The sequence below is a fragment of the Esox lucius genome, chromosome 17 (assembly GCF_011004845.1).
Source record: "Esox lucius isolate fEsoLuc1 chromosome 17, fEsoLuc1.pri, whole genome shotgun sequence".
Lineage (NCBI taxonomy): Eukaryota > Metazoa > Chordata > Actinopteri > Esociformes > Esocidae > Esox > Esox lucius.
This window is the reverse complement of record NC_047585.1, coordinates 28,543,565-28,557,672: the sequence shown is the minus strand read 5'-3', so window position 1 is coordinate 28,557,672 and position 14,108 is coordinate 28,543,565. Positions and strand designations below refer to the sequence as shown.

The window sequence follows — 14,108 nt, the reverse complement described above, 5'->3', positions numbered from 1 at the left end:
AGATTGCACAAATGTATAAAAAGTTAATTGTTTGCCAACTATAGTACATATGAATACAGTAATTATATTAAACCATTACAGGTAGTGATAGAAAGGGAGATCATTTCAGTGACACTGGTTATCTGAGCAAGACATTCCTCCCTTTCAAACTGAGGATTGGTGGTTATGGATGGGAAGTGGGATGGGTTTTGATCTCAGTGGATATGATAACAGACCTGGTAAGGTTCACTGTCTCCTGTAAAGAACTAATGACAATCTCCACTGGTCATTAGGGTGTATTGGCAATCAAGCCCTGTTAGGACTGGCAGTGGAGGCCATTAGACATACTACATGTCACAATGAGCATATTTATATATCGTCACGCAGACAATGAATACATTTAACCAAACTTGCATGTGGAATAAAACACAGGTGGTGTTAGGGAGAAGCAGTGTCGGTAGGAGTAGCAGTAATAATATAGGACAATTTAATGAATAGAAATAACCTTAACCAAATATTGTACATTAGAAAGGACTGGAATTTATATTAAAATGCAGTTTGTATGAAATGGTTAACAGTTCACATAATAAATAGGAACAAATGAATTGGTGTGGTAGAGTGCATTCTGGACACACGCATGTTGTTCATCTTCGCCACGCCCTTTCTTCTAGCATACTCTAATACACATTGTTTTTGCACTTTACAACACTCTCACAAACTGTCTGGTCCTAAGCAGGAGCTTTGGAAGCCAGTGTAATTTTGAAACATATGCAGTTTCACCTGTTTTCTGGACATTTAGACACTCTTTAGCAGGCTAAGGCAAATACGAGGGTTACTTTGCGGTGGGCAAGGCCTTGGCTGTGATTTACGTCCTAAATCTGGGGGCAAAGCAATCAGGGGATGTTTAGGAGAAGGTGAAGCTGAACGGTAGAATGGTACATCTGCAGGCTCGGGTTCTGGTCTCCCATCAATATCTTAAAGGGATTAAGAGATCAAGGCAGCATGCGCTGCGTGTTATCACTTCGTTGAGAAACCAATTGCTTTATAAATAGGGGTTAGTCCAGCTCTGAACTTCCAGGAATTTTCCCATGCTTAATTTCCCCCGAATCAATTTGTGATGAGAGGACCAGTTCCTGAGATAATAGATTGAATCAATCCACTTTGATGGGAGTAACGTAAGAACCAGCATGTTGTTTTCAAACGGATGACTCATGCTTGTTTAGACTAGTTTACTGAGAAGAGCGTGCCTTAAAGTAACTGTCCAGTAAAATATTATTTTAACTCCCATCTAAACAGTGTTATTAACTCATCCTTTGCTTGTATTTGTGGCAAATTTTGAATTGGAAATCAGCACAAATCCCCCCCACAATGTGTTTTTAAATGCAACGTTTCAAGAAAAGGTATTTTTCCTCACAGGTTGGTGGAGGTTTATGACATTGTCCTGAGGGTAGACTGGCATATCAGCCATCTACTGCAAAGAATGAGGAGTTATTGTTTTACACTGGATGCTGGTAAAGGTTATCATATTTCAGCAGGAAAATAACACACGGCTTAAACAGTGAATGTCCTGTAATGGCTGTGTATGTCGGTTGGTTGGGCTTGGTTTTTGCAATGCCAGCAAGGGTTTTTCCCTTGGAGGCCACTGTGAAGTTTTTCACATGTTATTATTAAGTCGCTCTGGATGAGATTGGAATGTACACTGCCAATGAATATGAATTGTACTTCACAAAATTGGGTGGAGAGAAAAAAACTGGGTAAAATTAAGAAAATTGTGAAGTGCTGTTTTAAGCTATTCTGGCTGTGCCTCATTTGAAGTTTCTTTGTTTGAAACACAAACCTGCATCCCCTCTTTCACACAGTTACTTGTTCAGGTTGGCATCGTTTAGAGCTTTCCAACATCTTATCTAAGCTGTCAGATCACATCTGTAATGCTTTAATAGGGCGATTTTGAGAAACACACCGTTAGTTGGCACAAGAGAAACTTTCCCTGCATTAACATTGCACTTTTTTGTATTTTATTGAATTTGCTGAAAGCTACTTTCTCCAACCTTAAGATGTATGCACTTACTATAAGTTGCTCTTGTTTGGGGAAACTACTAAATAACAAATATAAATGATATGAGGAATGAGAGCAGTTGTCTATTGTTCTCCAACAACAGACCAAAATAGGCTTATTGTGTTCAGAACGATCCAGGATATGACATCATTAAATCTTTTAAGTGCCCATATAGAAGCCATCACGAGCTTTGACCCTATGAAATTACTTAACATAGTGCACATTGGATTCATCGATGTTTGGCTTCTCTGAATTACATGACATTGGAATTATTATTCTCAAAATTATTATTCTCTAAATTATTTGAGTCCTGTTTATTTACAGCACTTCATGAACACACAAGAACATTTGCAGTAGTTACCCAACTAGCAGGAGGGATGTGGGTAACTTTTTGTCACCCACAACACATCTCTGCGATCATAACATGTCGGTGTGCTGCGTAAATGTAGAACTTTTTCAGTACCCAAATCTGCCCTTTTTCAGCCTCTGTACAAGTACTAGTGTAAAAGGGATACTCACCATTTTTGGAATTCAGAACTATTTTGCCCATGGAAAGATATTTTATTTCATAGAAATTCAGGAATACTGGACAGTTTATCTGATGTGAAAAATATTTCTGTATTGTTTTGTATAATCCTCTTAGCCTCTATAGATTGTACCAAAACATGTTGGTTCTCTGTGTCCTTGTACAGTGCCGTGTTGTCAAACCAGACAGACTGCAGGTGGATTTACTTTTACTTGTGTTAACACAAACTTAACTAAGCTCTGTATAGTCCTGTGTCCATGGTCTGTTGGTAGAGCCTGCTGAGGCACGACTAGTAGAGCTGTCTTGCTGTGTGTGGAAATGGCACAGGAACACCCCCGAGTAGCCGCGAGAGATGTGAAATCAGGGCGGAGAGCCGTGGTTTCACAGTGACTGCTCACCCATGCGTTCACTGCCTCTTGCCCTCCTCCCACTTTTCCTCTCTCTTTCCTCCCATGAAGCAGCCATCCGGACTGTAATGACGGAGTCTCCGGGGTTTCCAGGATTTGGTGTTGGTCTGTGGTTGGCACATGCCATGCCTTTCCCGACTGCAGCCATTAGATAGGGGTTACACCTACAGGTCTGCAGTACTACAGGTCGCACAACTGGATTTGCCTCATCGGGCAACTATTCATTTCCCACTTGCACATAAATATACTCAATACTTGTACATTTCCTGCCCTCTTCTATTTGTGTTGCTGGTTAGATTCTAACTGCATTTCGTTGTACTGTACTCCTACTGTTCAATGAAAATCAAGTGGAATCAAATCTAATAATAATTCTAATGTGTGAACACAACACAGCTGGCCTATTTGCTCGCAGTCTGCCCTCCTCCCAGAGCCACTCGATAACTCTGAGGCATTGAACTGAGTCAATGTCTTGCTCTATCTGTGGTATGTGGTGCTGAGGTGACTGAATGATGAACCAATTAGTGATACTGTGCAGCTCTTTCTCCTCAATGCTATCACAAAGCCTCTATCACAGTCTCTATCAATCACCTTATATGGAAATGTAGAAGAAACTCAGTGATGGTACCACACCTGATTGAACTGGAATACCACTTGGACATGTATTTCCAGCTGCTGCTGTGTTTGTTTATCATGGCCGTCCATTACACACCTCCTATTGGCCAGATTGGAAATGGGTTCTATAACTCATTACAGGATAGCGTTTCTTTCACGGCCATTTGTATTACCAAGTCTAACCATAATATCATAATCCTCTCTCTTTCCCTGCTGTTATTACTGCTTTAGCTGCCTTGGTGGGTGTGGAGGGAAGTGTCAGGGGCCGCCGCGGGGCTCTGAGTGTCAGGGGCCGCCGCGGGGCTCTGAGTGTCAGGGGCCGCCGCGGGGCTCTGAGTGTCAGGGGCCGCCGCGGGGCTCTGAGTGTCAGGGGCCGCCGCGGGGCTCTGAGTGTCAGGGGCCGCCGCGGGGCTCTGAGTGTCAGGGGCCGCCGCGGGGCTCTGAGTGTCAGGGGCCGCCGCGGGGCTCTGAGTGTCAGGGGCCGCCGCGGGGCTCTGAGTGTCAGGGGCCGCCGCGGGGCTCTGAGTGTCAGGGGCCGCCGCGGGGCTCTGAGTGTCAGCGGCCGCCGCGGGGCTCTGAGTGTCAGCGGCCGCCGCGGGGCTCTGAGTGTCAGCGGCCGCCGCGGGGCTCTGAGTGTCAGCGGCCGCCGCGGGGCTCTGAGTGTCAGCGGCCGCCGCGGGGCTCTGAGTGTCAGCGGCCGCCGCGGGGCTCTGAGTGTCAGCGGCCGCCGCGGGGCTCTGAGTGTCAGGGGCCGCCGCGGGGCCACTACTGCTGCTTGCCTGCTCTCCAAATGATTAAATCCCTGAGCCAAAGAATCAAAGCATAGTGCTAATAACCCCAAAAATATTGAACTCTTGGTAGAGTGAGGAGCAGTAAGAGAAAGTAGGATTAAATTAAACTTTGGATTAATCAAAATGAAATCAAGCAATGTGTTTTCCCCAAGAAAGTAGGCCTAATCCTTTAACTGTGGGATTAGTATTTTGCAGACTTGGTTTGTGATGGAGAAAGGTGTGTGGGTGTGTGTGTGTGTGTGTGTGGGGGGGGGTGTGGCTCACTTGAGTATAGGCACGGACCTGGCTTAAGCATGATTAAAGTGAATGCAAACATTCTATGCTGTGGTCCACTGTGCTGTGATGTTTATGTACATCCCCTCCCAGGACTGTTTATGGAAGAATCTACAGGTATATGTGTACAGTGGATATAAAAAGTCTACACACCCCTGTTAAAATGCCAGGTTTTTGTGATGTAAATGAATGTGACAAAGATAAATCATGTCAGAACTTTTTCCACTTTTAATGTGACCTATAATGTGAACAATTCAATTGAAAAACAAACTGAAATCTTCGAGGGGAAAACAATGAAATATAAAAACCTTACAATAACCTGGTTGCATAAGTGTGCACATCCCTTATTACTGGGGATGTGGCTGTATTCAGAATTAACCAGTCACATTCAAACTCATGTTAAATAGAAGTCATTACACACCTGCCATCATTTAAAGTGGCTCTGATTAATCACAAATAAAGTTCAGCTGCCATGACATTTTCTTAGTTGCATCTCAGAGCAAAAGCCATGGTCCGCAGAGAGCTTCCAAAGCATCAGAGGGATCTCATTGTTGAAAGATATCAGTCAGGTAAAGGGTACAAAATAATTTCCAAAGTATTAGATATACCATGGAACACAGTGAAGACAGTCATCATCAAGTGGAGAAAATATGGCACAACAGAGTCATTGCCAAGAACTTGACGTCCCTCCAAAATTGTTGAAAAGACAAGACGAAAACTGGTCAGGGAGGCTTCCAAGAGGCCTACAGCAACATTAAAGGAACTGAAGGAAGTACTGGCTGTGTGCTACATGTGACAACAATCTCCCATATTCTTCATATGAATGGGGTAGGGTGGCAAGACAGCCTTTTCTTACAAAGAAAAACATCCAAGCCCAGCTGAAGTTTGCAAAAACAAACATCAAGTCCCCCAAAAGCAAGTGGGAAAATGTGTTATGGTCTGATGAAAACAAGGTTGAACTTTTTGGCCCTGATTCCAAAAGGTACAGTATCTCATGAAAGTTTGCAACACTTAAGAAATGACACTTTACTACAATGTAAAGTATAACAGTGTGCATTTGCTGTCCCCTCAAAATGACTCAACACACAGCCGTTAATGTCTAAACCGCTGGCAACAAAAGTGAGTACACCCCTAAGTGAAAATGTCAGGGGTATGTAGACTTTTTATATCCACTTTAGATGTTACCTTGTGCAGTACAAACACAGAGAGAACCTGTGAATGTGAGGGTGGTGAATTGTCATTCTGGTCAAATGAGTTTACATTTGGATTTTAATAGGATCCCCATTAACTACTGCCAAAAGCAACAGCTACTCTTTCTGTTTTCCACACAAAACCTCAAATATGACATGGAGAACAGTAGACATTTATTGTTATAATACAATGATAATAAAACCACAATCCTTTTATGTGCTGATGCAAGTGTTTGGTCTGAGCCAGCCTTGATCTGGAACTCTCAGGGCAGTCCTGTAAACATTTCATTATTCAGATCACAACGCAAATCTTACTCAGTTCATCATTGCTCTTATTTTGGAACTCTGTTGCATTCCAGTCTTTCGCCACAGTCTTTCGCCACAGTCTGTTGCCAGTCTTTTACCACAGTTTGTTGCCTATAGCCTGTTTCTCTGACTGCATGGGAGTCAGGAGACTTAAACGATGGAGAATTGATGTATTGCTGTGATAGGGCTCATCAACGCTTAGTCTTTGCCTAAATTGACCCACTTTGCAGCTTGCATCTACTTAATTTTGCTCTCTGCCTTCTAACTCTAGTCTTTTACTGGTCAGTTGATTTTCTTTATTGGCTGTGGCTGTTTGAAGTGCTGAAGAACAGTGAGCAGGATAACCGTAATGAATATGTTGATCCATTGATTTCATTTAAAATATGAAGTCGACCAATCATCCTTAGAAGGCTTTCGGCCAGCTGCTGCTATGAGCATGAACAGAAAGCCGCTGCCAAACAAGACTGAGTGCCTTAAATTAAAATCATTAACTTGCCTCCTGGCCATCAGTTTGAGATGAAAGGAGAGGAGTCTGACACTAATGCTTTACTACTGCTGCCCTGTTTCTCCCTGGCCGTCAGCCGTGGCGCCGCCAACAATACCGTTGTACACTCACCTAAAGGATAATTAGGAACACCATACTAATACTGTGTTTGACCCCCTTTCGCCTTCAGAATTGCCTTAATTCTACGTGGCATTGATTCAACAAGGTGCTGAAAGCATTCTTTAGAAATGTTTGCCCATATTGATAGGATAGCATCTTGCAGTTGATGGAGATTTGTGGGATGCACATCCAGGGCACGAAGCTCCCGTTCCACCATATTACCAAAGATGCTCTATTGGGTTGAGATCTGGTGACTAAGGGGGCATTTCAGTACAGTGAACTCATTGTCATGTTCAAGAAACCAATTTGAAATGATTTGAGCTTTGTGACATGGTGCATTATCCTGCTGGAAGTAGCCATCAGAGGATGGGTACATGGTGGTCATAAAGGGATGGACATGGTCAGAAACAATGCACAGGTAGGCCATGGCATTTAAACGATGCCCAGTTGGCACTAAGTGTGCCAAGAAAACATCCCCCACACCATTACACCACCACCACCAGCCTGCAGAGTGGTAACAAGGCATGATGGATCCATGTTCTCATTCTGTTTACGCCAAATTCTGACTCTACCATCTGAATGTCTCAACAGAAATCGAGACTCATCAGACCAGGCAACATTCTTCCAGTCTTCAACTGTCCAATTTTGGTGAGCTCGTGCAAATTGTAGCCTCTTTTTCCATTTTTTTAGTGGAGATGAGTGGTACCCGGTGGGGTCTTCTGCTGTTGTAGCCCATCCGCCTCAAGGTTGTGCGTGTTGTGGCTTCACAAATGCTTTGCTGCATACCTCGGTTGTAACGAGTGGTTATTTCAGTTAAAGTTGCTCTTCTATCAGCTTGAATCAGTCGGCCCATTCTCCTCTGACCTCTAGCATCAACAAGGCATTTTCGCTCACAGGACTGCCGCATACTGGATGTTTTTCCCTTTTCACACCATTCTTTGTAAACCCTAGAAATGGTTGTGCGTGAAAATCCCAGTAACTGAGCAGATTGTGAAATACTCAGACCGGCCCGTCTGGCACCAACAACCATGCCACGCTCAAAATTGCTTAAATCACCTTTCTTTCCCATTTTGACATTCAGTTTGGAGTTCAGGAGATTGTCTTGACCAGGACCACACCCCTAAATGCATTGAAGCAACTGCCATGTGATTGGTTGATTAGATAATTGCATTAATGAGAAATTGAACAGGTGTTCCTAATAATCCTTTAGGTGAGTGTATGTCTCAGCTGCCTGAGATGATTTCCCAGGGATCTGATGCTAATGTGCATGCCTGTGTGCTCGCGCGTGTCGATAAGTTGCGTCAGTCCGTCGGCGTCTCCTGGCAGATGACGGGTGTCATATCCTCCGTAGAGAGAGTGCTTCAGGCAGGCACAAAGACAACTCTTAACCAATGCGTGGGAGTTGGGTAGTTTTTGAGTGACTTACTTTATACGGATGTGCGTAATATAAACAGATTGCAGCAATACTGTTAACAGTGTAGAAAGTCACGTGTTGAAGAATGGTTTCCCTTAAACCCGGTGACTGTAGAGACTTGCTCATCTTGTTTTTGACGTGTGTGTGTGTGTGTGTGTGTGTGTGTGTGGTCCCTGTCAGCTACCTGAATGACCTGGAGAGGATAGCCAAAGCAGACTACATCCCTACCCAGCAGGATGTCCTTCGGACCAGAGTCAAGACCACAGGCATCGTGGAGACTCACTTCACCTTCAAAGACCTGCACTTCAAGTGAGTGGACCGGTGGTTTTCCCGTGCCTGTGCCCCACATCCTGTGCCAGTTTGCCAGTAGTTTTAGTAGTGTTTCATTGAGTTATGCCAGTGAACAGACAGGAAAGGGTGAGTCCCCAGGGTGTGGTTCAGACTGGAAGCCACACCGACCGTGGCAGCCTAGAATGTACCCTGGCGTTAAAAAGGCTTTGTCCCCTCTCAGATGTTCTCTCTTTTTACATGTTTTTCTTCATGCTTTTAGAACCCTTACCAAACTCCATTATCAAGGGGAACCCTTGTTAACAAATAAAATGTTTGTATGCTTAATTTATTTAATTAACAAAGTGAATTACACCCACTGCCCCCTTGAAGAAGTGATTGTCCTTTTACACTCAATAAATGGTTTTGACCCCTTTCGCTGCAGTAACAGCAACCAAACACTTCCTTTAGGTGTTAATCTCTGAGACTGCTTTTAAACTGGTTTAACGCTATAAAACATTGCCACCTTTGTAGCATTGCCTACTTATTTCCATTGGATTTTGAGCTTGTTGACATTGACTAGGGTTGCATCTCAATTCGCAGACTTATACTAAATACTGCAAAATATGTACTGCACCAGTAATGGTGTTATACCTAAATACTGTTAGGTATACAGTAAGCCAGTAAGCAAATGGAGAAATCAACTTGCTTGGAAGAAATTGCTTGGAAGAAATGGTAAGAACATTTAGTGAAATGGTACTCACAGAGGATAACAGAAATGTGTGCAGGTATAGGTCTAAATACAAAAAGAACATCCAGTAGTATAATCTTGAACTGACAATGTGGTAACAAAGAGTCAGAAAACATTGTACATTGTGTTAATAGGATAATTTTATTTTACAGAATTTTTTGATGATCACACTACTGTGACTGGGGCCAACACCATGGAATGCATTGTTTGGTTTTTACCAAAAAATAACTGGACTCAGATCATCCAAAAAGCTTCACCTTTGACTGTTAATAGTACATTCTTCCAAGACTCTTGCCAATTCTTGACATTTGCTTCCAAATGAGTTCTGGGAAACTTGAGTTCACTTTTTGAATTAAATGGGTGTTGTCTGTATTGACACCAAGTCAAAGGTCAAGCATTGTGCTGGTAGTCTGGTGATTGGTGGGTGTTCTGCTCCCTCAGGACCTGGAACACTTGCCGTCACTGAAGGAGCCATCTGTTTGAATCTGTATCAGAGAATTCTAGATTAGAATGTCCCGCAATCTGCCCGTGGGCTGAATCTGAAGTGCACCTGGGTCATAATGCAGAAAGGCAGTTGTTCAAAGCAAATATCCATGTCCACATCTGAATGGTTGAAAATGGACTGATCTAAACTTTATTGATATATTGCCGGTCCAAAAATTAGCACTTCATGCAACAAAAAAAACAAACACATGTTGCTGAGCTAAAGCACAGATCTGTGTGGAAGAGTGGGACAAAATGACTCCTCAGCTATGTGAGGTACTGATCAGTAACTAAAGGAAACTGTTGGTTGCAGTCATTTGTGTGAAGGGGAAGGTGTCTTTTCAGTGATAAATTGGGTGTTGCATGTGTTAGCCTACTGTAGTGATAGAACATAATTACCTACTTGCAGATACACTTACGCTGTGGACCAAATGAAAGATGTTTCAGAATTTGTCTTATTGTTTGAATGGAAAACCATTTTAAAAAGTTTTATACGACAAGTGTTGATAGATTAAGTTAAATATGTTGAAACTTTCCAATCACATCCCATTCATCACATCGCTTCTCTTGCCCACGCTCAAAAACACAGAAATCACTTGATTTCTTCTTTCTGCTTTGCCTTTTAGGACTGAAACTAGGGATATTCTCTTTTTCAAGGGCTCATTCTGGTTGTTGCTTTAAAAATAAACAATGTTGCTGGCTGACCAGTTTTGGGTCTTGCAATTTGTCTGATGGAGGTTGTTTGAGAATTTTTTGATGGACTGGTGGGATTTCCGTGGCTTCGGAAATCATGTTCATTTGAATGCTGGAATTCAATCTAATTTGACCAGCACCTTTTATATATCTAATGGAATAGAAGCCTCCAAATCTAGTCAGGATACAATTCTGTGTATGTATGTATGTATATATATATAATATGTTTTCTTCTTCAAAGCACTGGAAATCAAAAGGGTGTGTGCACATGCACAAACCTGTGTGTAAAATATATTTTCACTTCTGGCCCCACAGCAGTGTTAAGTGTTTAGCTAGACCTTGAATCAGGTTGAAGTGAATGATATTAAGGCTGATGACAGCCCTGTTGAAGAAAGCGCTAGTTATTTCAGCCCTGCACTAATGAGCTGTTTTTACACTGTGGACCAACACAGCACAGCAGCAACACAGGATCTTCCCAAATATCAGCTGAGTCTATAACACAGGAACTTCCCAAATAAAAGATGTGTTTATAAAAAGGAACTTCCCAAATATCAGCTGTGTCTATAACACAGTAACTTCCCAAATATCAGCTGAGTTTATCAAAAGGAACTTTGCAAATATCAGCTGAGTCTATAACACAGAAACTTCCCAAATAAAAGCTGAGTTTATAAAAAGGAACTTTCCAAGTATCAGCTGAATTTGTAGTTGGGCTGGCAGTCTGCCTAGTATCAGATGGCCACACAGAATACCTCTATGCCTCTGTACTTCTTCTTTAACATGTCTTTAATCCAGCCCTTTTGATGTGGTAATTAATAGCGACTCAGGTGGGCATCGCTGCCAAGGGGGCCCTGTCCTGGGCTTTACTGTAACCATGGCAATGACACTATAACAAAATGCCACTAAAATGCCAGGGAAAATGACATGGTCTGTTTACAGAGGCACTTCCCCAGTGTAAATACAACAAAACAACAAAAAGAGAGAGAGAGTGGGTGGGTGTGTGGGAGAGACACGGGGGGAGGGAGTGAGACGGGGGTGAGATTGTTGGCATGCTAATTCAGTGCACATGGGGTGAGAAGAGAGAGGTCCCCAATGCCAGGGGCTATTCGCTCTGAATACACGCCTCTTCTCCAGGCCCAGCCTTGGGTAATGTAGACTGGGAGCTCCTCCAGGAATGTCACATCATCACAGGGCTTCACTCTTTCTGCTGTAATTATGGAAATGAATACAGAGGACAAGAATGGGCGAAATATCCCCTCGTGTCTCCACATACCAGCAGACAAGATACTGTAAATGTCAGCAACACTGAGGATGCTCCGATAAACCTGTGATTGTCTAGGAGGAGGCGGCCACCATGCTGTTTACACCTTTTAATTCCTACAGCGTCAAGTACCACACCCCTGGTCCGTACTTAAAGGGTGACCTCTGGTTGCTTGTGTCCTTATAGGATGTTTGACGTCGGCGGCCAGCGTTCTGAGAGGAAGAAGTGGATCCACTGCTTTGAGGGTGTCACAGCCATCATCTTCTGCGTGGCCATGAGTGCCTATGATCTGGTCCTGGCTGAGGATGAGGAGATGGTGAGGAGTTGGAAGACGTCCTATGAATGACAAACTGGATCTCGCAGCATTTTAATGTTTCTGGTTTTAATTGAAATGGCTTGATTTTATGAGTGCTGGAATTCAAGAATGTTCTCTAAATCCCCCCCCCCTTGTCTCTCCACAGAACCGAATGCATGAGAGCATGAAGCTGTTTGACTCAATTTGCAACAACAAGTGGTTCACAGAAACGTCCATCATCCTGTTCCTCAACAAGAAGGATCTGTTTGAGGAGAAGATCACCCACAGCCCCCTGACCATCTGCTTCCCAGAGTACACTGGTAAGATCTTGACATTCTTTTCTCAGACTGGGTAGGAAATGTAGTTTTTTGGCCCATTTGTTTCTTGCAATTTCCACACTACTCTTCCCACCTGGAAGTCAGGCTGGTCAACATGTCATGACAGTACACTCGCTTACCTGGTTATGTCATAATCAACTTCTCCGTCTGATAGCAGTATTCTTCCTCGTAATGCATGACTCACTAGCGCAATCATTCCAATTATGGGGGCACAACACTTGTCTTTTAACCTCCTTTGCTCCGTCCAGGTCCCAACAAATTTGAGGAGGCTCAGGCCTACATCCAGACCAAGTTTGAGGACCTGAACAAGAAGAAGGACACCAAGGAGATCTATAGCCACTTCACCCAAGCCACCGACACCAAGAATGTGCAGTTTGTCTTCGATGCTGTCACCGATGTCATCATCAAGAACAACCTGAAGGACTGTGGTCTGTTCTAGTGCTTGAGGATGACTCAAGGTGAGCGTCTACACGTGTAGAACAGAGCACCCATGGAAATGTGTTCCTAAATGTACAGAAACCAATGACTTAACGTGCTATAAATGTGTTCCCTCAGATTACTTGAACAGCTTTGATGACCGGAAGTATGGCTATGACTGCACTGGCAAACCACGATTTCTGCTTCGATCTGCTTTTTTATAAAGACACCTAAGAGACTAAGAACGAGAACTCTGAGAGCCTTGCAGAATTTCAAAATTTTCTGATCCAGTTTCTCTTATTGTTAACTCTTTTGGGCTATGACCACAAAATCAGATATTTAGTATTGTATTTTATTATTGTTGTTGTTTTTTCTTCGTTTATTTTCAATTATTAGCGGAGGCCATGAAAATGTTTTTATATAAATGCATTCATTTTATGTTCTGATGTGCAAATTCTATTACACTTTTAATCCCATAAAGCTTATTTTTTTAAGGAAGCATTGGCATGAATATAGAATATGAATTGGAAAAGTGTTTTTATCATGTTTACATCCGTTCATTATTCATAGCCAAACCACATCTTGTTCCTGCATGAGTCAATATGTTGAATATAGTAGCTCTGTAATCTGCACAGATTATTAACATTCCTTTTGCAAAATCTAAATATAAAAAATGTAAAACAAAAAAAAGCTTCACAAACAGGGAAAATGGCAACATATGTACCTAACATTCTGTTCATTTTTTTAAGTACCAATTCCATGTCTTTTGCAGTAGTATTGTGCCTTGACTTCAGTTTACAACCCATTCCTAGATTAAGCTTTGTTTCAGCTACTGTATGCCTACATTGTTCTTTTGTTTCTGTCAAACCATCTTATGGAGAAATAGTGATTAATAAGACACAATCTAATTGAGACAAATGTTAGTGTTTTTGGTAAATATATGAAAATGGTCCTTTATGATGATTTAATTTAAATAAAAGTAGAGATCACTTGACCTAACTTGTGTTTTTCTATACATTAACGAAACACAACATGCAGTTGTATTCTTCAAAACAACCTATTTATTTAATAAAATTAAAAACAATTATCCCATATTAGGGGAAAAAGCAGTCCAGTAGCTAAACCCACTGAGTTCTGTTAGGTGAAGTTCCAAACATGAACAGCCTCCAATGGTGGCTCAAGCAGTACTATTTATTTAATGCGATATCTTTTGAAATATTATGTCACACTTAAAATGTCACACAGTAAAATGTTACTGATAGATGTCTACTGGGTAAATGCTCTACAGACTGTCCAAATAATGGGTTACCGTTTTACTACTTGCACAAACGTCACATCAATCTAATTGAAGTAGTTATGATGAAATGCCTGATTGCACACATGGATCACATGGTCTATAAAGCCCACAGATCACTGCAGGCTATTACAGATGCCGGTTCAGGGAAGAT

General features: G+C 42.4%; 1 protein-coding gene across 1 annotated transcript in view; it reads left to right on the top strand.

Annotated features, from left to right (window-relative positions):
* Window positions 1-13,654, top strand: part of LOC105017175 (guanine nucleotide-binding protein G(i) subunit alpha-2-like) — a 71,560-nt gene extending 57,906 nt beyond the window's left edge. The window contains exons 5-9 of the mRNA XM_010881569.4: window positions 8,339-8,467; window positions 11,797-11,926; window positions 12,072-12,225; window positions 12,492-12,701; window positions 12,799-13,654. Of these exons, the coding sequence (XP_010879871.1) occupies window positions 8,339-8,467; window positions 11,797-11,926; window positions 12,072-12,225; window positions 12,492-12,682 (604 nt within the window). The 3' untranslated portion in view covers window positions 12,683-12,701; window positions 12,799-13,654. The remainder of the gene's footprint in view (window positions 1-8,338; window positions 8,468-11,796; window positions 11,927-12,071; window positions 12,226-12,491; window positions 12,702-12,798) is intronic.
* Window positions 13,655-14,108: the final 454 nt, after the last annotated feature.